Below are 26002 nucleotides of genomic sequence, written 5' to 3'. Positions count from 1 at the left end.
GATGAGGAGGAATCCATGCCATTACCTGGGGTGAGAGTGGCTTGAGCAGAGAGTACAGCAAGGCCCTGGGGTGGAGCGTGCTGGGCACCCTGGGGACACATGGGCCATGTGGCCAGAGTGAAGAGCCAGGAGAGGGCAGTGGTCAGTGAGGTCAGAGAGATAAGGGCAGCCAGAACAGGCAGGGCCTTGTTGGCCACTGTAAAGACTCTGGCTGTGACTCTGAGGGAAGCCGAGAGGGCACGCAGAGCAAAAGATGGACAAGATCTGACTTCCGTTTTGGGAGAATTGCTTTGGCTTCTGTGTTGGGAACAGATCTCAGAAAAAAAGTCTGTTTTGGGGACAAAATGAAACCCCACTAAAACAAAAAACAACTTGGATTTCTCTTCTATAGCAAGAGCTCTGAAAAGTTTTAAGCAAGGGAATGACATGGTCAGACTTGTGTTTGAGGAAGTCCATTCTGGCCAGTGGGAAGGATGTATTGAAGTAGGTAGAGATGGCGTGCTTGCTCAGTCGCTCAGTTGAGTCCTACTCTTTGCGACCCTGTGGACTGTAGCCCACCAGGCTCCTCTGTCCATGGGATTTTCCAGGCAAGAATACTGGAGTGGGTTGCCATTTCCTTCTCCAGGGGATCTTCCCAACCCAGGGATTGAACCCATGTCTATTGGAGGTGGATTCTTTACCATTGAGCCACCTGGGAAGCCCAAGTGGAGATTAAAAACAGAGAAATCAGGCAGGTAACTGGTGTTGGAGGCTGGGGGCAATGGAGGGCAAGGCCTGACCTCCCCACAGACATGGAGAAGGGCCAGCTGGTAGAGGATACTCCACAGGGCCTGGGGCTTTTTGCAGGGTGTGTGTGTGGGGTGGGTGAGAAATGGGCAAAGGATTAAGAGAGAATCCCATGAGTAAGTGGCTTGATAAGCCTTCAATAGGGTTTGTTTTCTTCTTTCTCACACTTGCCCTGCCTGGCACCTCTGGACATCACTTTCTGAGGGCTGGGATAGATGGTTAGTCCTAGAGCAGTCCTGGGCGGGCTGACTGTAACTGCTTGTCCAGGCTGCCCTGACCCGTCCTGCTTCCTGGCACATGGAAACATCAGGGTCTTTAGTGCCACCATTGCCGCTACTCTCTGGGTTGTCTAGGATTTGAGACAACAAACTGACTGAGCGTGGCTCCCAAGGTTTACCACGCCAATGCCGATTGCAATTCTCTGTCCTTGGAGATTAGTAAGATTTAATAGGGGGAGGGGACCAAAAAAAAAAAAAAAAAAACAGGCTTGAGATGAAAGCTATCTGATGAGAGTTAGAAATAGGAAAAAAATCCCCTAGAGTTGACTGATTCATCCCTATCTCCCAGGTAGCAAGTTAGCCTGCAAAGATGAGAAGAGCCACGCTCTAAGGGAGGTCACCCAGCAAGAGCGCTGGGTGATTACTGTGTATTGTTCTGTGCTGAGATGTAGGGAGGGACATCTCCTCCAAGGTGGTATAATTGTAAATGCCAAATACCTCCCTCGCTGAATGTCCTCCTCTCCTCTCGCTCAGCTCCTGCTAAAAAAAGGACCGTTGTTGCATCTCAGAGCAGAAGCCACAGAGCGGGGACTGTGCCTGGATGTTGCTACTGCCCCCCGGTTTCTCTGCAGCTGATCTTGTCCCACTCAGAACGCCTGTGTCCCTATGCTGACCATCACTGTTGCCCAAGGTATTTTTCCTGACACAGTGGTCATTGTGCCCCCTTCCTCTCTCGTACATGTCTCAGTTTCAACCACATGTTAGAGTCCTGTGCTGTACCCCACAGAGCTCGGGGTAGGAGCTCCGGGGACTCTTACCATCACATGGCTTATTATTTCATTCCTGGTGTCCCAGTCCTCAGCTTCCGATGAGCTGATGTTGATGAGTCTCCCTGTTTGTGTCTCCTCCTCTCCCTGTGTTCCAGGCAACCCTCCCCCAGAATGATATTTCTCCCAGAAGAGGAGTGAGAAGTAGCATCATAGGATAGGTCTTAGAATGAGAAAAGATTTTGGTAGGAATGGCAGCGTGGGAACAAGTGTATATTGAGTGCCTACTGTTTGCCAGGCTCTGTACCAGCTGTCACACATGTGGCTGTCCTGTTTCATCCTCAGAAAAATCTAATAAGGTCTTTATAATCTCCCTGCTTTGCAAATGGAGAAACTGAGGTTCGAGGCTTGCATAATTTGCGGGTGACAGGACCCTCCCACTTTCCACCATTCCCCGCTGCTTCCGTCTGGGGCTAAATAGAGGGAGTCAAGTCCAAACTATAGCTAAGAGCCCTCCCTTCCAGACACAACACAATGACCCCATTTTATAGATGGACATAGTGAGGTTCAAAGAGGCCTCTCAACTGGCGTGGTGGCACAGGGCTTGAGTAGATCTGACCTCAGAGTATGATCTCTTTGAGCTATTTGGCATTGGCCCTCTTTTCCCTGATGTACCCTAAACTATGCAGTTTTATCTGAGAGAAAAAGATGAAAACTGATAAGTATTAGCTAGAAGGAGACATTTTCTATATATGAGTGCTAGCTGGGCTTTTCCCACTCCAGTACTCTTGCCTGGAAAATCCCATGGACAGAGGGGCCTGGTAGACTGCAGTCCATGGGGTCACTAAGAGTTGGACACGACTAAGTGACTTCACTTTCCCTTTTCACTTTTCACTTTCATGCATTGGAGAAGGAAATGGCAACCCACTCCAGTGTTCTTGCTTGGAGAATCCCAGGGATGGGGAAGCCTGGTGGGCAGTCGTCTATGGGGTCTCACAGTCGGACACAACTGAAGTGACTTAGCAGCAGCAGCAACAGCAGCTGGGTTCCCCCCCCCATTAACATATACAATCCTAAATTGTTTATTTTGTCACTTAAGAACATTTCAAAGGGGGAAAATGCATATTCAGAACCCAGTTCCTAACCCCAGCATACGGAGAAAAGCGATCCGTTCCTAAGATCTGTTTTCCGGCCTGGCATGTCTGGAAGTCGGCTGCCTCGCAGGCAAATCAGGCTCCTTCTTGCCTCACACCCCCTCCTCGCCTGTCCCCACGTCACCCTGGGTGGGGGCTCTGCCATCCACGGAGCCGTCCTCCCCCGGCAGAGCAGGTGTATTCAGAGACACTTGGAAGCCATTTGGCAAAAGGAAAAGGGAGCCATTGTTCGCTTGCAGTTGGAATCACATAACCTTTTCTTTCTGAAACATTTACATTCACATCCACACCTCCCTGTCGCTACAGAAAATTGAGGAATCCGTGCCCTCCGCTTGGACTATGGAAGAGAGCCACGCAAACTTAGCAGAGCTGCTGAGCCTGAAAGCACTGGCGGTGCCCCTTTCCTTCTAAAAAGAAAAAGAGTCTGACTGTGAGGGGGAAAGAATTTTTAATCAAAATGGAAAATAGGAATAAAGCATGAAGCTTTCTTTTTCAACTACAGATATTGTACACATGATCCCCACAAGACAAAGGGGTAGGGGAGAGCTAGTGAGCATTTTTCTAGCTGGAAATGTTAGCCTCTATCCGCAAGGACAAATGTCCTGCTCGACAGCACAAGAGAAATTTAAAAGGGAAAAACTCCAAACTTCCGCAGCTGAATTCTTACCTTTGATTTGATTTACAGACCTGTCTCTAGGGAGACTAACCAAATAACAAGCAAATTGGCATTTCAACCACAGTAATAGGCCGCTTTCTAATTATGACACTGATACGCTGCACGGACCTAGGAAGGGCAGAGCCAGAAAAGGTGAAATTAGTTCCTCGGTCCTGCCTTTTGTTGGCCACACTGCACCAATTAAAACTACAAAACGTATTTTAAAATAAAAAGAAAGACCTCCCTGTGTTGGCATCTGTTCTGGTTTGTAATCTCTGTGATGACCTCCGTGCTTGGGGATTAAGGACTCCATGGGGTTGCAGCAATCAGCCCCTTGTGGTCCTGGTTATTACTGCTTGAATAAATGCACGGCTGCCACAGGGTCTTCATTAACATCATGAAAACTGGGGCCTCCACAAATTGAGTAATTGCTAGTGGCTTTTTTTCTCTCTCTTTTGTCAGTGCCCTATCCTGATATCCAGGTGGATGGGGATGAGAATCATTTGCATAGGTTAAACGAACCAAACCAAATCATAGAGATCTGTGTTCTCTCGCATTCCAAGCAGGAGTCGGGGGTGGGGGGGGAGGTTGTGTTAAAGGAGCATTTGGGCAATTACTGTAACTTTCCATCCAGGTTTCACTAAAGAAGTCACCCAGCCCACTCTAGCTGCCTGGACAGACAGTGCTTATGGACACACCAATCAATTTAGGGGTTTCTCTGAGAATGAAGCCACAGCTCTTTGGCAAACAGAATGAGTGGGTGGGGTGAGGATTATTAATCAAAGACTGTAGTGAGTTATGGGTTTGTATGTTGTGTTTACATTGACTCCAGGGCATGGACATGTGGCTACCACTGTTTCAAGCTAGGTCTATGAGAAACTAAATTTACCTCTGTTCCCAGTTACTTCTGAGCTTGGATGTACATGTGCGTGTGTGTGTGTGTGTGTGTATGAGGGAACTAAGAACCTAAATGTACATTAAGATACCCAGCAGATAGATGTGTCAAAGAGAAAGCTTAGCTCTTGCACAAACAGACTTTAGCCTCATGAACAATTTTACAAGGCATTTGCAAGGCAGGAAGAGCCATGCAAGTCTTTGGTACCAACAGCAAACAGCAGAACTAGTAGATCTGGGAAGGTCTTCCCCAGGATGAAGCATCTCCAGCTTCCCCATCTCCCCATGGAGGATGGAGATGGGCTCACCTTGACTTTTCCATAGCTTCCTTTGGGGATGAGAATCTTGTAGCCATTCACCTCCACCAAGAGCTCCTTCACCCAGGAGACGGCTGAGCCCCCCCGGTGCTCGTTCTTGGCCTCCACGCTGAAGAAGGGGAGACTGGAAGTCTGCAAACACTGTCGGGCCAATAGGTAGGCACAAGAGCCTTGGAAGTGGAAGAGAAAGCCATCGAACGTGTGGTAGTGCGGCTCCCCGAACACCACACACGTGCTGGTCTCCACCGGGCTGCAGTAGAAGAATTTGCCTTTGGGTTCGCACAGCTCGTAGGGGCTGCAGGAGGCATCCTGGCAGTAGATCTCGTTGTTGAAATCCAGACAGCGGCATTTGATGGTGCAGTTCAGGTCATCCCAAAACACCTCCCCTCGCCGAAGGAACTGTCCTGGGGAGGAAGGACAGCAGAGCTGACATTTACTGCGTATTTACCTTCTGTGCCGGGCATGGGGCTAAAAGCTTTACTTGCCTCATACCATTCAACCCACAAGAGAAACCCCTGTTAGATACGAAGTGCTGCCTTCTGTTGTCAAGTGAGGAAACTGAGGCTGAAAAGTAGTTAGACGATTCATCTCAGTCACTTAGCAACTCAATGGCGAAGCTGGGATTCCAAGCCAAATGTGTGTGGAATCCAGCCTAAGCTCTTGGCAACACTGTCTCCGCCGCTGGTGAGCTCACTTCCGTTCAAGGAAAGACACGTTGCTTCACTCCACGGGAAAGGCCAGGACACACAGCTGCCCTCGCCTTCCTTTTGACATCAAGAAGAAGGGTATTCAGAAAGGAGCCCCCTCAGGTAACTCGGCAGCACTGTTGGTTCATTGGCCAATGTGTTCCTTCATTCACTCATCCGCTCATTCAACAAGCAGTTGTTGGGGCTCAGTATGAAATGGAGCAGAACCCTGTGGTCCTTGCCCCCAGTCCACCATGTCTCCTGCCTGCCTTTTGTCTGTGGAAAACTGCAGTCAAAGAATGAGTTTAATCAGAGAAGTGAGAAATGTGGAAACAAAGGAAAACAGTCAAAGGAGACTAAGTAATAATAATGTAGTCATTAAGCATAATCAAAGACCTTTAGTTCTTTCTCAAGGGCTATAGATAATATTCTGAGTCATATCCTGTGAGTTGTCTTATAGATACTAAAACAGCAGGTGGAAAAGTTAACTATATGATGACCAGATTGTACCAGGACATGAGTTGCGACAATTCCAAGAACTGACCCCCTCCCCCGGCCCACGACCGACTCTGTCATTAAGAGCTCTCACCCCCTGCTTGTCGGCAGCAGGGAGGGGGGCGGGTATCAGTCTTTGGACAGATGTCTACCATCCTCCTCCCTCCCCCCAGTTGCTGGCATCTGAAATAAAGCAAACTTTCCTTTCTACCTACCTGGCCTGTCTATTGGCTTTTGAGCAGTGAGCAGCCAGACACACATATACATACCTTTTGGTAACAAGTAGGTGCCAGAAAAGAATCAGGAGTCAGACCCACAAAATTAAATCCCAGGCTCCCTGGGAAGATGTTGGAAAGGGCTGACCTCTGACTTGGCACCATCGTGGGCTCACAAATCCTGCAGACACTACTCAAGCAGGACTTACACCTACATGAGTTACCTCCGCTTTTTGCTCCATACTCGGTCATGTACCTCTCTTTGCAACCCATGGACCATAGCCCACCAGGCTCCTCTGTCCATGGGATTTCCAAGACTGGAGTGGGTTGCCATTTCCTCCTCTAGAAGATCTTCCTGACCCACCCCAGGCCCTGTCTAAGTCTAGCCCTCCTCACTCTTTATCCACTGGACAGAATTTCTTGACAAAATCTGGGTCAGGAGGAGAATGAGGTGAGGAGGGGAATGGTTCTAAGCAATGTGCTAAGTTTTTTTCTAGTTTTTTTTTTAAAAATTAATAAACTTTATTTTTAGAGGAGTTTTAAGTTCACAGAAAAATTGAGTGCAAAGTACTGAGAGTTTCCATATACTTCCCATCCTGACACAACTGGGAAGTGCTAATTTTTAAAATCCTTACTACTTACTTCCCTTTATTTGGAAGGTGCTTAGTCTTTAAAACTATTTCCCTAAATGAATGATTTCCCCCCACCAAAACCCTTGAAATCTGTGAGTTCTTAAGAGCAACCTTCAGTGGACATGGGAGCTGGGCTGGGGGTTGTGATCCAGTTCTTGGTCAGGGGTCAGAGTCAAGAGAACCAAGCAGTGGCCACAAGTCTGCCATCCACTGCCAAGACCGCCGCCCTAACTTCCTCCTGTCTCAGTCCTCCACCCTGGAGAAAGTGGACAAGACTATGTTCTCATCTCTGCCTCCTGGGGAACAGAGACGCTAGAAAAAACTGGCCCAGGTTGATAAGGTAGAAACATCTGTACACTGAGAATGTTTGAAAAGGCAAATATAAAAGATGCAATGTTAAGTGTAAACAAGATCATATGCCAGGAATAACTATAGCTTGAAACTGTAGTTGGAAAAGGTTTTTCAAATTTTTATAAAACTGAATACCTAGGGACTTCACTGGTGGGTCAGTGGTTAAGAATCCATCTTCAAATGCAGGGGATATGGGTTCAATCCCTGGCTGGTGAACGAAGATCCCACATGCCGCAGAGCAACTGAGCCCATGCAGCTCAACTAGAGAGAAGGTCGTAAACTGCAATGAAAGATCCCACATTCTGAGACCTGACTCTGTCCAAAATAAATAAATTAATTAATTTATAAAAAAAAAAACCCTGAATACCTAATGCAGAGCACAAGGCTGCCAGGTGAGCCGAGGCAGAGGGCAGGCCTGCCCTGGTGACAGTCCTTTCAGTATCTGCCCAACAGGAACAATTAGGTTTCAGCGGGCAGTTCTGTTTCATACCTGTTGGGAATAGGGCCCCTGAATAACATAATAGACGTATTCACATTCCCAGTAGGTCATATGCATCAGCCTTGAAAACAGGCCCTTCCAACCTCAGTGCTTTTTGGCACTAACCCAGGCTGCATATATTGTAACAGCCTCCACTCGGCATAATTTCCAGTTTCTGCTTTCTCAGCCTTCCAATAAATGAGGGGTAAATGCCTTTGAATAGAGGAGGTTTGGCCCAAAAGGTAGACTCTCTGAGATAATTTTGTTTGCAAAATGATGATATAATAAACCCGCTCTATGCAACACTTCCCCTGTTATCACCCAGGCCAAATCCCCATCTCATTAGATTGATATATGTCCAGTGGCACATTAAAATGCACAGCAGTCTGTATAAGGAGATTGGATTTGTCCTGTAGATGAAACCCACAGCCATCACTCAGTGGGAGAAAGAATGAAGTCAAAGTGAGGACTTTGTGCATGGCTGGCATCTGGCCAACCCCACGGCTCTGTGACTCTGTAGTTTTCCATTATCACAGCATTTCACTCCCGGGACCCGAGGAGAGGCTGCCACCAGGCCCTTAGGTAGCATGGCCACAGCCAGTCAGCTGTGACACGTGGACAAGCGGGAGAGGCATCGGGTAGGTCCCCAGCCCAGGCCACAAAGGCGAGAGAGAGAATGGGGCAGTGGTTTGGTGTCTTTCTCAGGCCTCAGATGAAGCTGTGTTTACACTGTGTAAGGGAGGAGAGTGCAGTCTTTGAAATCCTGGTGAGCTTTGGAGCTAGGTTCTTTTCTGTCCAGTTTAATACTGGCTTAGCTCTAAGCATTTATTTATTCAGAACATGGAGGACTTGACGGCGTCCACAGAGGCAAGGATGCCCAGGCAGGCCACTTTCACCAACGACCTTCCCTCAGAGCAAAGGCAGAGGTTTGATAAGTGTGAGTGCAGCACAGGGGAGGCGGGCAGAGGGTGTGGGCATTTCAGGCCAGCTGAATATGAAAGCGCAAGCGCGGGTCACTCAGTCGTGTCTGACTCTTTGCGACCCCATGGACTATACAGTCCCTGGATTCTCCAGGCCAGAATCCTGGAGTGGGTAGCTGTTCCCTTCTCCAGGGGAACCTACCAACCCAGGGATCGAACCGAGGCCTCCCGCATTGCAGGAGGATTCTTTATCATCAGAGCTACAGGGAAGCCCAAGAACACTGGAGTGGGTAGCCTATGCCTTCTCCAGTGGATCTTCCCAACCCAGGAAGTGAACTGGGGTTTCTTGGGAAATAGATGGGGAAACAGTGGAAACAGTGTCAGACTTTATTTTTTGGGGCTCCAAAATCACTGCAGATGGTGATTGCAGCCATGAAATTAAAAGATGCTTACTCCTTGGAAGGAAAGTTATGACCAGTCTAGGTAGCATGTTAAAAAGCAGAGACATTACTTTGCTAACAAAGGTCCGTCTAGTCAAGGCTGTGGTTTTTCCAGTGGTCATGTATGGATGTGAGAGTTGGACTGTGAAGAAAGCTGAGTGCCAAAGAATTGGTGCTTTTGAACTGTGGTGTTGGAGAAGACTCTTGAGAGTCCCTTGGACTGCAAGGAGGTCCGTCCAACCAGTCCATCCTAAAGGAGATCAGTCCTGGGTATTCATTGGAAGGACTGATGCTGAAGCTGAAACTCCAATACTTTGGCCACCTTATGTGAATTGTTAACTCATTGGAAAAGACTCTGATGCTGGGAGGGATTGGGGGCAGGAGGAGAAGGGGATGACATAGGATGAGATGGCTGGATGGCATCACCGACTTGATGGACATGAGTTTGAGTAAACTCCGGGAGTTGGTGATGGACAGGGAGGCCTGGCGTGCTGTGATTCATGGGGTCACAGAGTCGGACACGACTGAGCGACTAAACTGACTGACTGACTCCTGTGTTGCAGGAGGATTCTTTACCAGCTGAGCTACCAGGGAAGGTGGCTATAGCTCTTCTGATTATTATACAAATTGAAGCTCCCAGGGCTGCAGAGACATACAGGTCCCCAGACCATGCTTTCAGTGGAAGGACAGAAAGAGACCTCCTGAAAGCTCCATCCCAAACCGTAACTTTCTTATGCATCTGGGCGCATTTCCCTGGATCATCTGTGTTTACACAGCACCCTGCACCCGCATCTCTTGTGATAGGTTTTGCACTGTTTCATCACCGAGTCCACAGCTGTCTTCTCTACTGTAGGGTCAGAGGAGTCCAGAGCAACTTCATCTTCAGCACCTAAGAGAATGGCTAGCGTCTCATTTGGAAAGATGTAGTGGTTGGATGGCTGAATGGATGGATGGATAGTTGGGTGGATAGGTGAGTGGGTAAGTGGATCGGTTGAGAGATGAATGGCTGACTTACTAATTCTGGTTGCTATAGCCTCCACTTCTAGAAGCAGAAATATGAACAGAAATCCTGTTTTCTGAATACTTTTAGACATGTAAGAAGCAGGAATCTATAAACCAGGACGTTCCTATGAGAGTCCTGGGCTGTTTTGCACATCCAAAGAGGTTTTGATATTTCAGAGAAGGCTCCAAACTTCGGATGCCAATGTAAAGGAAACCCACCGAGGTTCATTTATAGCTTGTTCACACAGATGTAAAGCCAGCTTTGATTCTCCCTAAAATCCTGAATGTTTTGCCACTGCTTCGAGGATTTTAGGAGAAGCTACCCTAAAGACTATGACATTTTTTCCCCCTTTGTTTCTAATCATACTAGGAAGCACTGATTTACTCTCGTAGAGACTTGGCGAGGCTTCAAGTTCACCCACTCCTGTGGATCTACAAAGTGCAGATGGCAGAGCAGGAGTAAAGATGAGAAGGAAAATTTAAAGGGGGAAATGGCAACAACAACAACAACAAAAATAATGTTAAACAGGAGGGCTCCCTTCTGTCCCTCTGGCTGAGAAATCATTCAAGAGCCTCATGCACTTTGCAGTAGTTCCCGATGGGGAGCTGTGTTCACACCCCAGGCAAAGACTTCAGAAATCGCAGTATGGCCAATGCAGGCTTCAGCTCCTGGAGTGATGAATGTGCGTGCTAAAATTACCTTGATCTCCATTATCCAGCCGAGCGGTGTCAAGAGTAAGGCATCAGCAATGAGTCCGCCCCCGTGGCTTAAAAGCCTGCCTGTCAGTCTAAACTAAACAAACCCTGCTCTGCCTCAGAGAAGAGGAAATGCCTTTACCTCTAGAGGTGCAGCCATTGGCTGGGTCAATTTCCTTCCCGTCAACTTTAAATGCCCAGCGACCTGGCACATTGACGTTTGTTGTCTCTTGGATGTTGACAATATCAGGGGTTCTTGACCCCGGCAGGCTGAAGAAATTGGTGAGGTTTCCACCATTAAATCCCGCCTAGAGCACAGAAGAAAGAACAGACTTTTGAGCATACACACCATCCCCTTTTGGTTTACTTGTCCAACGTCTTGTTCTCAGAGCCCAGCACAACATGAAATCAAGAGACAAACTTTTAACTTTTCCCGGAGCCCCCAGGGCCACCATTCCAGGTGACAAAGGCCCACTAGTTCATGCCACACCTGGATCAAGATAGAAAGGTAGGCGAGACTAGTCCCTCGGTCCACCTGCTGGACCAGATGTGCTTCTCCAATTCAAAGCAAGATCCCCCTGGGGATGCTGAGAGTGTAGGCAGAGAGTGCAGGGCTTTAGAAACACACAGGAGAATGACCCAGAGTACCACCTACCTGCGCCATCACTCCCCCAAGGCCCGTCAGGGGATCGCCACCACTTGCAGTCCCAGTGGTCCAGTTGATCTCGTAATAATTGAAGAGCGTGAATGTGAAGGAGCCATCAGATACCAGGACGGCCTGGAAGGTATTCACCTACAGGATGAGAATGGGTGGGTGCGGGGGTCTCATGACCCACATTCCCCATCATCTCCCCAGTAGCTTCCTTTACCCTGCCCTCTCCCCCCTCCCCAAGCTGCCCAGAGCTGCTCCCAGGCCACCTCTTGCTCTGCCTTCTCTCCGAATATGTTCTCGCCTCCAGTGGGAAAAGCAAGTTATGTGGGGTTGTGCATCCAGAAGAGAAATTGCCTGAGAATTACCTAGAGGCTGACTCAGCGCCCCTCTTAACATCTCTGAATGGTACCAGAAGGGAAAGTCAGAGGCTGGCTCAGGGTGTGATAATCCTGAGTACCTATAGATGGCAGCATGAGAATAAACTATAGGAAGCCATCAGGTCGGGGAGAGGGCTGTGAGCACCTGTTCCCAGAACTGTGGGGTGGAGTGGGGGAGGGGGAACAGGGCACACAAATGCCAGTCTGTGTCACTCCAGTGGTGGCATGGGCCGTGCTCTCTGGCTTCCTAGAAAACACGGCTAACCTTGGTGAGATGTCTTCCCCTCTCTTAGGTGAAGCTTGGAAAGTGCTTTTTAAAAAGCACATTGTGGGGAGAAATTGCTCCTCTAATGGAGCATTCATGCATCACTTTATATCTGTAAAATTCTCTCCATGCTCCCCTCCCATCTGTACCTCAACCAATGTTAAGATGGGCAATTTTTTGGCCCATTCACATCTCAGAAGCTAAGAAAACTGAGGGCTGGGACTTCCCTTGTGGTCCAGTGGCTAAGAATCCACCTTCCAAGGCAGGGGACCTGGGTTCAGTCCCCGGTTGAGGAACTAAGATCCCACATGTCGCATTGCAACTAAGCCCTGGAGCTACAATTACTGAGCCTGTGCATGCTGCAATGAAGACCCGGTGCAGCCAAAATAATTTTTTTTTTTTTAAAGAAGGAAAACTGAGGGCTAAAGGAAACAAATTGCTGGACATGCCACAATGATCCAACAACAGAAAATGGACTGGAGCCAGAGCTCCCAGTCTGATCTCCGAGTGCACTGTCATTACACACTACCTTAATTTTCAACTTTTAAGGATGAGATGTTATACAAATTCAAACCAGCCCTGCTAACAGTTTCCAGAAAGAAGCTGTAGCAAACTTAGTCCTTTACTCTTTTCCTTTGCTAATCCCTACCCCTTGATGCGTGTTTTCAGGAAATTCAAGTAAAACTAGAGTTAAAAGGAGAGACTGCTTTGACCTTTCCCGTTCAAACCCAGCATTTTCCCAGCTGCCTGATACCATCCTGGTTAACATTCTGTCAGACGCAGAGGAACACCCACATCCTTATCCTGTGTAATCAAACTGGGCTAGAGGATCTTGGAAGCCCCAAATCTCCCATCCTGGACGGTCCCAGGGAAGGAGAAGAGGTGCAAGTAAAGAAAAGCCCTTTTTGTAACCAAGAACTTTCTCCTCGAGCTCTGCGCTTGCCACGGCCGATGGCACTTACGATAGAGCCACCCAGGTATATGCCTCCTTCTCTGGCCTCGCACAACAAAAGAGCAAAGTGGGACACAGCGGGGACCAGCAGTCAGCCTCATGGCCGCTGCGGGGTCAGGTTCAAGAGACAGGCATAAAGTCAAGGTCATGCAAGGACCAAGGCTAAACTCTCCTTCAGACCAGGATGCTCCTTCAGGATGTGAATTCCTTCTGAAATGAATTTGGAAATATCTTTGATCCAAGCAGGTCTTGAAAGCAACGCATGTCTGACCCCAGAAGTCAGCTCATCACCAGCTAATCATCCTTAAGAACGTTCCAGAAGCTGGCTCACCCTCAGGCAACTTCTCACTTACTCTCACACATACCCCTCCCCGCAACACACACACAGGTCATTCTACAACCTGAGTTTAAGACTCCTCTGGATTTGTTTTTGTAAAACCATGTTTTCAATTCTTGAAAAGCCCTTTTGTGCTATTTCGTGCTCGTGCTAAGTCGCTTCAGTTATGTCCGACTCTTTGTGACCCCATTGACTGTAGCCTGCCAGGCTCCTCTGTCCATGGGATTTTCCAGGCAAGAATACTGGAGTGGGTTGACATTTCCTCCTCCAGGGGATCTTCCTGACCTAGGGATTGAACCTGCATCTCCTGCATTGGCAGGCATATGCTTTACCACTGAGTCACCAGGGAAGCCCCTATGATACTTCAGAGGACTTTTAATGCTACATAGCGGGGGCAACAGAGGAAAGAGGTTAGGATTCAGAGATAGGAGACTTGGTTTGCATCCTGCACTGCCTCGTATAAGGTTCAAATCCCTTTTCTTGACCCTTGGGGAAGTTACTTAACCTCTCTGGGCCTGTTCCCTCACCTTTAAAGTGGAAAGCAAGCTTCCACAGGTCAAAGATTTGCAGAGACAGGGCTAAATGATTTGCAGACATAGCCTAATACAGCCCAGGGTTCATGGTCAGCCTCAATAAATATTGGTTTTCCTTCCTTAAAGTAAACAGGTCCCTATCCCCTTGACTTTCTATTGGACTTCTAAAAGATCTCTCATGCCCTATGTTTAATTGGCCTGTTGATATGTGTTATTCTAAAGAAGTGGAGGCCTGGGATAAGGGTAAACAGGAGAGGGGGCAGATTTCAAAGACAAGGATGGATAGACACTCCTGCAGCTCTGGAGGACTTTTATCATCTTTCTCTCCCAGGAGCTCAAAGCACTTAGATGTTACCTCATTCATCCTCATGGAAAGAGTCCTCACCTAGTCTAGAAATTTACTCCAGAGTACAAACCAGAAAGTATCTAAATTATCTTGCCTTTTTTACTGCCAATGGAAGTTTTGTGTTTTTTTTTTTTAAAAAAAAAAAAAGGTGGTCAGCATTTGATGGGCATTTTTTTTCTCCCACTGACACTCAAATTTATTGATCGCTGGCATCCCGCATTCTAACACTGTAAGGTATGAGACTTGAGGACATAAAACATCACCCGAGAAGTTGTTAGCAATCCATAACATGACAGAGGGAAATGTATGCTTCTTTAGAGGTTATTTCTAGCCAATGCATCCCTTGTTTAAACTTGTTTCTTTCTGTGGTCCAGGACATCTTAGTGATGCGGTGCATCTCGATGCTCCAGTCAGGAAGTGCAAAGAGACAGGGTGCTCACTGCCTGGCAGCTACCAACTGCAAACACAGCACTTTTTCACCTCTCTCTCTCTCTCTCTCTCAACTCAGTAGTTTCTGTTCCACCCTTAAACAACTGACTCATCGCCAAGGAAATTGGAAAACAGATGGAATTGGAAACAATCCTAAGAAAGCGAAGGGCAGATTTTTGAGTGTCTTTGCTTACTGGAAATTATACATCGAAGACCCATCTGCTACTTCAAAGATCTCCATTGCCAAAGTCACCCAAACAAATGGCAAGCTTTCCTGAAAACTCTGTTCTGTCCTTTTATATAGAAAGTTGATTATCTCTATAATAATGCCAGTGATAATCTTCCTTATTTGACTTTTATTTGATTGCTCATTTGGGATTTCTGAGCAGATGTTGAAACTTTATTCATGAAAACGCTTTAACTGCCCACTCCAATTAGCATCAAAGATGAATAATTCTAGCTCCGGTCACAATTTTTTTTTTAAAAAAAGGTCATAACATAATAAAATAAGCCAGATCATTTGGCCCAAAACTGACACCCTATTTTCCTTTTCCTATCAGGTTTTGTGAAAAAAAAAAAAAAAAAAAAAAAAAAAGGGTAAAAAAAGGAAATTAGCTGATGGAGAAAGCCTTTTGTGCCTCTGGTAAGAGAAAGGGACCTTTGGTTTCCTGATTGTTCCCTAATCATCAGGGGTGTCAGTGCCTCAATCACTCTCCTGCAAAACAGAAATGCTACACACTACAAGGAAAGTGAGGAGGGTTTCTTTTTAGACATTTGTGATGATTCGTGACAGAGATGACACAGATTCTGAAATATTACAGCTGACCAGACTGGTTAGGTGTGATAGCTCCCTCTGTTTCCTAAAAAGTGAGTTGGCAAGACTCCTCAGTTAACTCAAGGAAACCGACATTCTTCAGCTCTAACAATTAGGCTCCTTCAGAGTCGTTAAGATGGATAAGAATTAGATGTCAGGATATGAAGTGGAAAATGGAAAATATGAATGATTACAGGCGTGGTGCTGCTCCCTCCGTAAAACGTGACTTCCTCCCAGGTCACAATGAAAACCCAAGAGGCAGAGAAGGTTGCCATGTCTTTGAAGTACTTCCTGATGTCCTTGGTGGCTCTTTTCAAGATGACAGGGTCCATGGTCTCTCTGTAATAGATCTCGCCTCGAATCCCATTGTGCACATCTGCCCAAAAGGGAGCAATGAAGGCCCTCCCATCTGTCAGGGGAAAAGATTCAGGTGTGAACTGGCTCACGAGCACGTTGAAGGAGACAACTCCGTTGTTATTGACCTACAAAGACAGGAGAGGTTTTGCACAGTGGATCCAAGACCGTGACACTTTCAGAGTCATAAACCAAAACAGACGTTCACCTAATCATATGAATGGAAACAACTTTTAAACCACTGAATTAGAACCTCCAGACAGCAGCTTCCATTGCTCAACTAGGAGGTTCGTTTGCTTCCAGACAAACTCATCAGTTTCCTTTCACTTTCAATTTGTAGTCAGCTTCATTTCTTAAATAATCAGCCTCATTTTCATGTTCTCTATCCTGTCTTTGTTTATACTTATCAAACGCTACTGGATTATGTGTGTATGTGTGTGTGTGTGTGTGTATGTGTTGAGTTAGGCAGTGGCTTATGTGGACAATAAAGAAGGTCTGGAATTACAGATGCAAAATAGACAGAAAAAAACCAATGTGGAAGCAAAAAGTTAAATTAAAAAATTAAGGAACTCTGTATTAGACCTTGATTCCTATTATATGACGAGAGAGGAGTGTCAGTAAAAGATAGATCAAATACTCCATCATCAAACTCAGATCTCAGATGAACTACATCCCACTCTGAGACATTTAAAGGAATTCTACTGATGTCACAACCACTCTGTACCCAGAAAAGGGACAAAGTAATACTCTACAGATGAGCCCAATTCCATTACAGCTCTTGTAGTCTGGGGACTTCTTTGTGTAATCTCTGCACAAAATGGAGACATGAAAGCTTTACATTGAATATGTAAATGACTATCTTACAATGATTTCTTCATGATTTGTAAATGGCTTAGTAAGCTTACTAAATTACTCAACCGTATGCAAGTAACAAGCCAATATGCATACTCATAAACAGGATCTGTAAAAAATTTTCCTCTGTCTGTGTCTGCAGCTCAATAAGTTGGCCTATGAAGCTCATTTAACTCTAGGGCTTGTACAGTTTCAACAGCAGGAATGTCAGTGATGGGAATCCTTCCAATTCCTCAATACAGAAATATTCTATTGTTAGGTTCATATTAATTAGAAATATTGTGGACATTAATGGTGATCCAGATCCCAGAGGTTAGTTATCAGTATCTGAGTCACGGGTACGTCACCCTATTTTGGAAGCAAGGGTGTGTGGTTTGAAAAGGAAGCTGGAGACCTAACTACAAAGACATTGAGAGTCTACTGCCTGCAAGTCAGTGAACAAACCAGAATCTTGAGCAAGACTATATGACTCTGGAAACTCAGGGAATAATTTGCCCTCAAATAAGCCTGCCCCAAATTAATTGCATCTGTAATTCCAGACCTTCTTTATTGTCCACGTAAGCCACTGCCTAACTCAACACACACACACACACACACACACACACACACACACACATAATCCAGTAGCATTTGATAAGTATAAACAATTCTGCAAAAGCAAGAATTTTTCAGAATCCATGTCACCCAATACAGTGAAGGAGAAAGAGGAGCTTAACTAAATACACGTGTTTTGGCTAGTGGTCTAGGAGACCAAGGCTTCCAGAATGGGAGCCCTGAGAATACTCTCATCTCCAAAATCAGGTCAATATATTCAGAAACTCGCCATCACCTGTTACAGACCGAGGAGGCTATACAGTAAGTAGAGCATAAAGGGCATTTCAAGATGCCAGAGCAATGAGTTTTCTAGGAAATAATGGTGTAATTAAAACACACAAACTAGCAGAGGACGTTTATGATGACTCAGATGTGTTGTGATTATCTTCTATAGTTAAAGGCAGTGGTTCTCAAACTTTTGCAGGCATCAGAATCCCCTGGAGAGCTAGTTTAAACACAGATTGCTGCCCACCTCCCAGATTCCATAGGCCTGGGTGGGGCCTGATAAGTGGCATTTCTAGCAAGTGCCCAGGTGGTGCTAGAGCTGCAAGTTCAAGCACCGGGGCTGATGTAATGCAAGAGGAAATTGTTTTCTGGTGGGACTCAGCCCTGAGCTATCAATAAAAAGCAGAGAAGACAGAGGTCCCAGACGCAGAGATGACCAGAGCTGGAGGTGTTCAGAGTTTGATTTCTTCCTCCAGGGCAGAACATAGGAAACATTGGAATGTAATATAATCTTCATTTTCTTCATTCAATTCTTTAAGGCCAAAGATGAAGACAGGTTTGATTGCTCTGAACGTTTTCGTCAATGTGCAGTAGCCTCACTAGCAGCAATTCCAATGGTAAAAAATAAAAAAGAACCTGAGAACACAGGCCCAGGAGAGCTCTGACAGCAAATGATACCATTTCTTCACGCAGCTTTGACAATGAGACCCTATGGCGGATCTCAGACCCTTTGAGGGTGGCCGATTCTGCAAACAACATGTAAATAATAGTTGATTACCCCTCTTCTCTACTCGGACTCTGCTCAAAATTGGTAGGAAGTCTAAGAGGAGCAGATGCCTAAACCCTTCACACCCCCAGAAGGGAAAGAAAAATGAGATTACTCCTATTGGTGGTTCACTGTATCTTTTTATCTTGTCTAGTGGCAGAAATAATGTTCCTGGCACTGGGGCCTCTGCTTCTCTTCGGTGTTTAATCACCCACAAAAGCAATTTATTGCCCTGTATACTCCTCTACTATGAACATTAGCCATTAAATATACCTTTGACTTCCTTAATCATAAAACCTATCAGCTCATGAAATCTCAGAACTCGTCATCTGGGCTGCCAATAAATCCTCCATTCCCAGAGCCCTGGAAAAAGGTATTTAAAATACTTTTGCTTAATGACAAACAAGGTGGGGAGGGCCGTAGACCCACAGCTAAGTCGTTTCTCACTTACATAGACAGTACGGTAAGGAACGCCGAAGAAGAAGACGGGAATGGCTAGTTTAATCTCAGATGAGCTCCCATCGTCCACTTTAGGGGTTTTGGTGTCATTCTGCCAAAATGGATACATGAGTTCCCTGGGCTGAACTGTCAAGAGAGAGGGTGGTTAGGTAGACAGCAGATCCCCCTCCATTAGGCAAGCTGCTTCCTTCCCACCCACTAGATCCAGCTTCTTCCAGTAAGTTACAAATGGCACACACGTCAGGTGGGCTTTTTATTTATCCTAAACCTCAGCTGGACACAGTGCGTGATCTTCTGCCTCCGGAAAGAGGAGCATGGAAGTGATGATGTTTCTCCTTAAGAGAAATCACTTCCTGCTTCATTCTATATTTTCATACATTTAGGAGACAGCAATGGGCATCACTGGCTGGAAGGTTGTGAAATTGACCCTGCCTGGAGCTCTCAGAGCACTGAGAGGGGCCTCTGGGTCTGGCGGGGCTTAGCTGGCTTGATCCTTGATCAGAAAGCAGCATATAGAGAATGTGGCCAGTGGCTCTGAAATTCCCTCCTAGCTCAAGAATTCTACTATCAAGGCTTTTCCTGAAAGGAGTCCCCTTCTTCTCTACTGCACAATAGGAGAAGATAGCAGATCCCAGAGGAAACAGACAATAGTTGGATCTGGGACAAGGGTGGGAGGAGAGGGTTTGTAGTAAGTGGCCCGTGAATGACCTTGATTGAGCTCCAGCCCCGTGAGAAGGCTCCCTGCCCGGCTCCTGTTTACAAAGCCAGACACGGGATACTCTGGGGCACAGAAGGTTGGGCCTCTGTGAGCTCTTTGGAGAGGAGGCTGGGGGATCTGACTTATCACCCTGGTCAAAGGTGAGAGTCACCACACAGACACATACACCTCACCTCCTGCAACCCTGTCACCACCTCTCTTGGCAACTTGGCTTATTTCTCAAGTTTCTCATCCAAACTCTTGCAAAAGGTGGCCCAGTTTATAGAAATTAGCTTCTCTAGGGTCTTCATTACCAATGATCAGGTCCAGTGGCTTGTGTGAACTAATCTACATTCGGGATTACATTACATTAATTAATTACATTCCAGTAATACTTTTTCTCTGCCTGTGTCCCTTCTCTTCTTGGGTGAAAACAGAGCAATAGGACATCATCTTTTCTTCCATGTTCTAAAACTGTGTGTTAGTTTCCAGGGACAGCAGTGCATCCGTTTGGGGCTTCTGCTGACAGTTCATGAGGTACCTGATGGCCACAGTCCAGAGGCCGACACCCCATCCTCAGGCTGGGTGGAGGGGGGCCCTCCTTGGAAAAGTCCCTGCTCTGTGTTGATAGAGTCGATAGGCTAACGAGCAATTGGCCAGTGGTTGCCCTGCTCCTCTGGGAGTCTTTTAGTGAGCAGATAGCAGTTCATGGAAGAGAGAAACAGAGTGACCAGAAAGCCACTCAGCAGGGCCAGGTGCCAGCTTCTCTCCTCCTGAAGAAGGGAATTCCAGGAGGTCTGCCTGGAGGAAGAGCTCCTCTGTTGCAAAGGATTAATATAAGAGGAAAGCGGGGAAAAGGAGTCTGGTCTTTAGTGAACAAGCCAGCCTGCAGAAGTCGCTGCAAAGCTAGCCAAAGGAAGGAGCTTTCAGAGGTGCTGTAATTAATTTCATCACAGGAGCTCTCAGCCCACGTGCTTTATTTAGTGTCACGATCAGTAGACAAGAAAGGATTCTTTTCTAACGGTCATAATTACATAGACATAACAAACTCCAAATTCTCAGAAGGGAGGAATTTTTTAAAAATTTCTTTGTGATCCTTATCATAGTATTCTATACAGGTACTTATTAAATTTGAAGGGTAATGAGCTTTCTCAAATTAATAATAATAATAAATCAAATCTTGCTATGGATTTATCCTTCATGGGGAACTTTTTAGGAGTGATGCCCAAGTGTAAATAAGGGCCTGATTCACGCTGAATTGTAATCATTTGAATGGAAAGAGTAATTTGTATTCAGGGCAGCACTGGCTGAGCTGCCAAGGAAATGGAAACTCCTCACCCCTCTTGGAGGAGACAGAAAACTATGGTCAGAGAGACTGTCTCTAACTTCTCTCTCTGCTCCAAAGGCAATGCAAATTTGAAAGAGTCCTTTCTTCATGAGTGATCCTAACTAGTTCATGATTTTGGACAGGAAAAGAATGGACAATTAAAAAATTTCAATATAAGAATACAAAGAATCAGGATATCTAATATTGCAAGTACGTAGCAAATACTTGTTGAATGAAAAAAAAAGATGCTTAATAAAAGATAAAAGAGAGTAGGTTTAAACTACAGTAATTTCCACTTTAGAAGTCATTACCATTATAAAAATATGACTTGTTAACAACATGGCTTGTTGATAGCATCAGAGTTAATAAAAGAAAACTTATTCATGCTGATCTTAAGCAGAGAATTTACAGTAAACATAACTATGTTTCCAGGAGTTTTTTCCCCCCAACAAATAAGACATCCTTTCTTAGTGCAGCAGTAGGTGAGGGGCAGAGGGACTCATTATTGTGGGGTTTCACACCATGGCCTGCCCGATATAGCTGCTTAAATTTATCCAACCCTAGGAAAATGGTAGGGTTCCACACACCTCATACACCTTTTCCCTCAGACTTGTGATCATGTGTCTGTTCAACTAAACAAACAAAACCAAGACAGATGCTCTAGAATTTTAGCCAGGCAAGTTTCAAATCAATATAAACTTTCCTACATTTCTAGTCTAAAATTCAAAAACTGTAGAAAGAAATCCATGCAATCTTTTACCTACCCCAGGCAATGCTACATAGAGAAAAAAGAGAAATCACGGAGGGGAATAATTTTCTTATTTCACTTGCAGTTTTAGATTTTTGGCCATTGTAAATGGTCACTGAGACTCAAGTCACTGACATTAATGTCATTGAACCTTCCTGATTTTGGCTTAAATAAGTGTGTTTTTTTTTTTGTTTAAGTTTGTGCCACCAGTTCAATGCCTTCATTGGAATCAGTCATCAGGGACAGGGTGCACATGCACCAACCCTGTATACTTTTAATGAAAATAATTTGCATTATCTTAAAGACCAACTCCATTTACATGGGGCAACCTGGTATAAGCAATTGTGTTCCAAGTAAAATAAGAAAAAGTAGGGATGTAAGTGAACATCATTCAAAGTTAATATATTTTGCCCTTGACAACAGAATTTAATTTACATTTTTCTTGTTATAACAGTAGACACATGTACACCTGCCCTGACAATTATGGCTCCAACAAAAGCGTCTCTTTATAAATTCAAGAGAGTGCTAATCACGAGCTTTATGGAATTTTGTAGTACTCACCTTGGTGCCATACAAGTGCGAAGATGAAAGAGACCCAAATTCTAAGTAATGATGAATAATTCATCCTGGAATTTTAAAAAGAAAAAGAAAAAAATCCCCAGCTTGCCAGAGTAAACAGAACACCAGGTGCATTTGGTGGCAAATCCCAAGACACATCACAACCGTCATAGAGCATTCACATAGCAGCAGCAGCAGTTCTGAGTCAGGCTGAAGTGCCCTGGATGCTGGTGGGGCCTCTTAAGTTCAGTACTTTGTGGACAAATTAGATTCCCCCATGAGAAGCAGTTTGGAAGTGTAATGAATCACTTAAATTGTCAGGAAATTATATAGAATCAATGAGCAAACAACCAGTCAAGGAAAGGAATCTCTGCTCCCGCTACTAGAGCCCTGAAAACCAGCACCTCACTCCAAAGATGCCCGGTGTGTCTCTAGAACAGACATCCATCCTCTGTGAGACCAGGCTATCGAATTTTCACAACAGCTTTCATTCAAGATCCAATAAAAGTCAGTTAAAGTACAGGATGTCCTATAGGTAGGAGGATTTAGAGTTTGCTGTCCCCTCCTCTAAGGGTGGCTCAGTGGTAAAGGATCCACCTGCCAATGCAAGAGACGCCGCAGACTCAGGTTTGACCCCTGGGTTGGGAAGATCCCCGGAGGAGAAAATGGCAACCCACTCCAGTATTCTTGCCTGGAAAATTCCATGGACAGAGGCACCTGGAGAGCTACAGTCCATGGGGTTGCAAAGAATCAGACACAGCTAAGCATGCACACGCATCCCCTTCTCTAAAGTATGGAGCCAGTCCATCATTTTGAAGTGCTGACCAGAGTCATGGGCAGTATAAGACACTGACCATCCAAATGTGAAATAAATAATAGACACATAACAAAAAAAGAATTATGTCAGGATGGCTCTTTGAAATTACAATAAAAGTAGAATCCAGTACAAAAACAAGTCATTAGTTGCAGCAAATTAGTTAGAGAAAGAACATCACAGGAGTGAACTTGTTTTCATTTTAGTTACAATCCGTTGAACCGGTGGCTTTACCCTTGGACAGCCTGTGCCGCTCTGTAGAGCTAAAATCCAAGCTCCCAGTTATACATACACCTGGAACTGAAGCGAGTGCAGAGGAAACCCTGAAGTTTGCTCCCGGCAGCATTCTTAAAAATAAAAACCCTTCCCTTATTATTGGAAGCTATCACAATTCATCAGCCAAACTTCCAAGGAAAAATCAGTGAACCTCCTCTGTGAGTTTTATTGTAAATCTTCAGCTGTCAAGCACACGCATTGAAACCTCAAGCATACCATAAATATTCGTCAGTTTTGCTGAAAACATGACTAAGACTTCAGCAGAGATCACACACAGTTTTTAGCAGAAGGAGATGTCAAGCAGGTTTAAGACTGAAGTCCTTAGGGAAAGAGTTCAGAGAGCAGGAAGGAGGATTCATTTAAATATTTGTATTTATGAAAAATGTCACTAACCTGTTCGGCAGGGACTGGAGGAATTGAGTCGGAAATATTAAGCCAAATCTTGGTAAACCCGGAAAAAATTAGGTAAAACAAGAATTTATGTCAGTTCTCCCCCACTCGCTGCCAATTATTTCTGATTCCTGAAATGATGTCTGAATCCCCTACTCTTAAAACCAAAAATTCAGTTAGTCCTGTGCTAGAGTCAGATAAGTGTTGAGTTGCAATCAAGTTTTTTTCCTATTGATTAAGGAAAAGTAAATCTAAAGATCAGTTTCAGGATTGCGTAGAGAGGTTCTTTTCCTGAAAAACTAGACCTTTTTCTCCCCCCCTCCCCACTCCCACCCCTTAAAAAAAAAAGTAGATTCAGATGGAAATGTCAGTTACTTGGAGCTGAAACCTTGGTCCTTTCTGATCAGAATCACTTTGCACTGAAAACACAAAAGAAACCCCCCCCTTCTACCTTTGTACCCAAAAAAAGAGAACTGTATAATGTTACAGAATTAGCATCCACCAGCATGATATTAAAACTCCAAACAAAGCTGCTGCCTCCAACATTTAAATGAGGTTGGTTTGCTACTAAAGTCTTTTTTTGTCTCTCTGGTTTTGAACAGTTGCCACTGATAGACTCTACGCTGTGTTTTCATAGGTATGCATGAAGTATTTAAAGAAGTGCTCTCAAAATTTTCTAGGTTTTATTCCTGCCACTTTCTCTCTGATTCACCTCTGGGCAGAGGATTAGGCCAGGGAACAGGTAAGCAGCGTGAGGCATGATCTTTCACAGGGGAAAAATCAAAGGCTCTGAAAACCTCCACAGATGCCCACTGAGGGTCCCCGGAGGGTGTGGGGGAGATAGAACCCCTCCTGATGAAATTTTGCTCTAGGTATTTAAACATCATGAACAAGGCTAAAACCGTTTCCAGTTCTGTCGATGCAGAATGAGAAACATTGGCTAAGGCAGAAACGAAGTTTAGTATCTAAAATTATTAAAGTGAGACTCGTTTTTAGAAAAGGAAATCATTCGAACGTAGCAGGGAAAAACTCTCTGTAAATTAATAGGAATTTAAAAATTGCTCCAAATTTATCTCTGACCAGACATTTAAAGGCCAACTGTGTCAAAAGACATAACTCCAGTTTTCAGTACGTTGTCCTAAAATGGACAAGAGGTTTGGGGAACTGATTTTTCAGTCTAAATTAGTCAATATATTTTTTTTCCCCAAAATCCTGTGGTAATTCAGTAGGGTTTTTACCCTACCCTCCATATATATTTACTTTCAGATGTGTCAAATAACTATCCATCTTTCTCCAAAAGGCACATATTTATGTAACAGAAAGTCTGACTTTGGGGCTGTCTGTTTCCAATAAAATTAACTCAAATCCAAGACTCACCTTGAAAAGCATTTTCCTTGCCCAGTCTTTATTAAGGTGTTAGTCCTGTAGTCAACCTATATGTCATGAAGCAAAACAGTTGGTTCTACTTTCACAACTTCTAGTGGCATAACTGTTCTGGTCTTCTCTCTTCGTGCACTCACGGGCATTTGTGTTCAGCCTTTTGATCCATAGCAAATGCTTCGTCCTTCTTGAGGCGGGGCTGCTCCTGGGTTAACCAGGTACACAAGATGGCAGCGTGCATGGCTCAGAATGGCGGCTCTGGGGTGAGCAGGTCAGGCGCCTGAGAGCAGCCGGGGCTGACACGTCACCGGCTGGGCTGGGGAGCCAGTCAGCGAGTGTGTGTTTCAAGTGGACACTCAGTGGTCACAGAAGGGGAAAAAAATGACAAAAATCTCTTTTTATGCCGTGTCGGCAGGGGGACTTATTTTGTTGAAGGGGTGAAGTGAGCCAAGATTTCGACCTAAGGTGGTGTGGGCGTGGCTTGGAGCCAGTAACCCAAGACACTTAGTTTTTTACAAAGAAGGCATAGACGGATGCTGCTTTTTAGGCAGGAGGAAAGACAGTTCAAACACAAAACAAAACAAAAAATCGAATTCCCTAAAAACAGAGTCAGCCTTATATGCTGATTGTTTTTGTTTCGTTTTCTTCAGTTGCTTACACCTTTTGAGCTAGTTTGAAATGATGCAGTGAGAAGTGTGGCAGGCTGCAAGTCTCAAGCTGTGAGCTCCTTCAGCCTCAGCCTTGCTGCTGGAGCCGCAAGAGACCCTGCCAGTGACTGGGCCACATGGTTGCAACAGCCTCGTCACTTTCCACCAAAGCAGGACTCCCCTAATGGGCAATTTTTGCTCGAGAGAACCTAGTTGAGTTGACAAAGACAATATCAAGTCTTCAACTGAGGCAGCTCTATTATGCCAAAATCAGGGTCTAATTGGGAAAACCTTGTACTTGTGTATACAATTTTATGTATTAGGATTTTATATATAAATAACTGGGCTTCCCTGGTGGCTCAGATGGTAAAGAATCTGCCTGCAGTGCAGGAGACCCAGGTTCAATCCCTGGGTCAGGAACATCCTCTCTAGAAGGGAATGGCTACTCACTCCAGTATTTTTGCCTGGAAAATTCCACGGACAGAGGAGCCTGGTGGTCTAGTC

The 26002-nt window shown here is 45.3% G+C and overlaps 1 protein-coding gene across 1 annotated transcript in view; it reads right to left on the bottom strand.

Annotated features, from left to right (window-relative positions):
- TECTA (tectorin alpha) overlaps positions 1-22058 on the bottom strand; it is an 82685-nt gene extending 60627 nt beyond the window's left edge. The window contains exons 1-6 of the mRNA XM_055548399.1: positions 21995-22058; positions 18654-18787; positions 15606-15893; positions 11362-11499; positions 10849-11014; positions 4783-5195 (exon numbers count right to left, since the gene is read on the bottom strand). Of these exons, the coding sequence (XP_055404374.1) occupies positions 4783-5195; positions 10849-11014; positions 11362-11499; positions 15606-15893; positions 18654-18787; positions 21995-22058 (1203 nt within the window). The remainder of the gene's footprint in view (positions 1-4782; positions 5196-10848; positions 11015-11361; positions 11500-15605; positions 15894-18653; positions 18788-21994) is intronic.
- Positions 22059-26002: the final 3944 nt, after the last annotated feature.

The sequence above is a fragment of the Bubalus kerabau genome, chromosome 15 (genome assembly GCF_029407905.1).
Source record: "Bubalus kerabau isolate K-KA32 ecotype Philippines breed swamp buffalo chromosome 15, PCC_UOA_SB_1v2, whole genome shotgun sequence".
NCBI lineage: Eukaryota > Metazoa > Chordata > Mammalia > Artiodactyla > Bovidae > Bubalus > Bubalus kerabau.
This window is presented reverse-complemented; position numbering and strand designations above follow the sequence as displayed.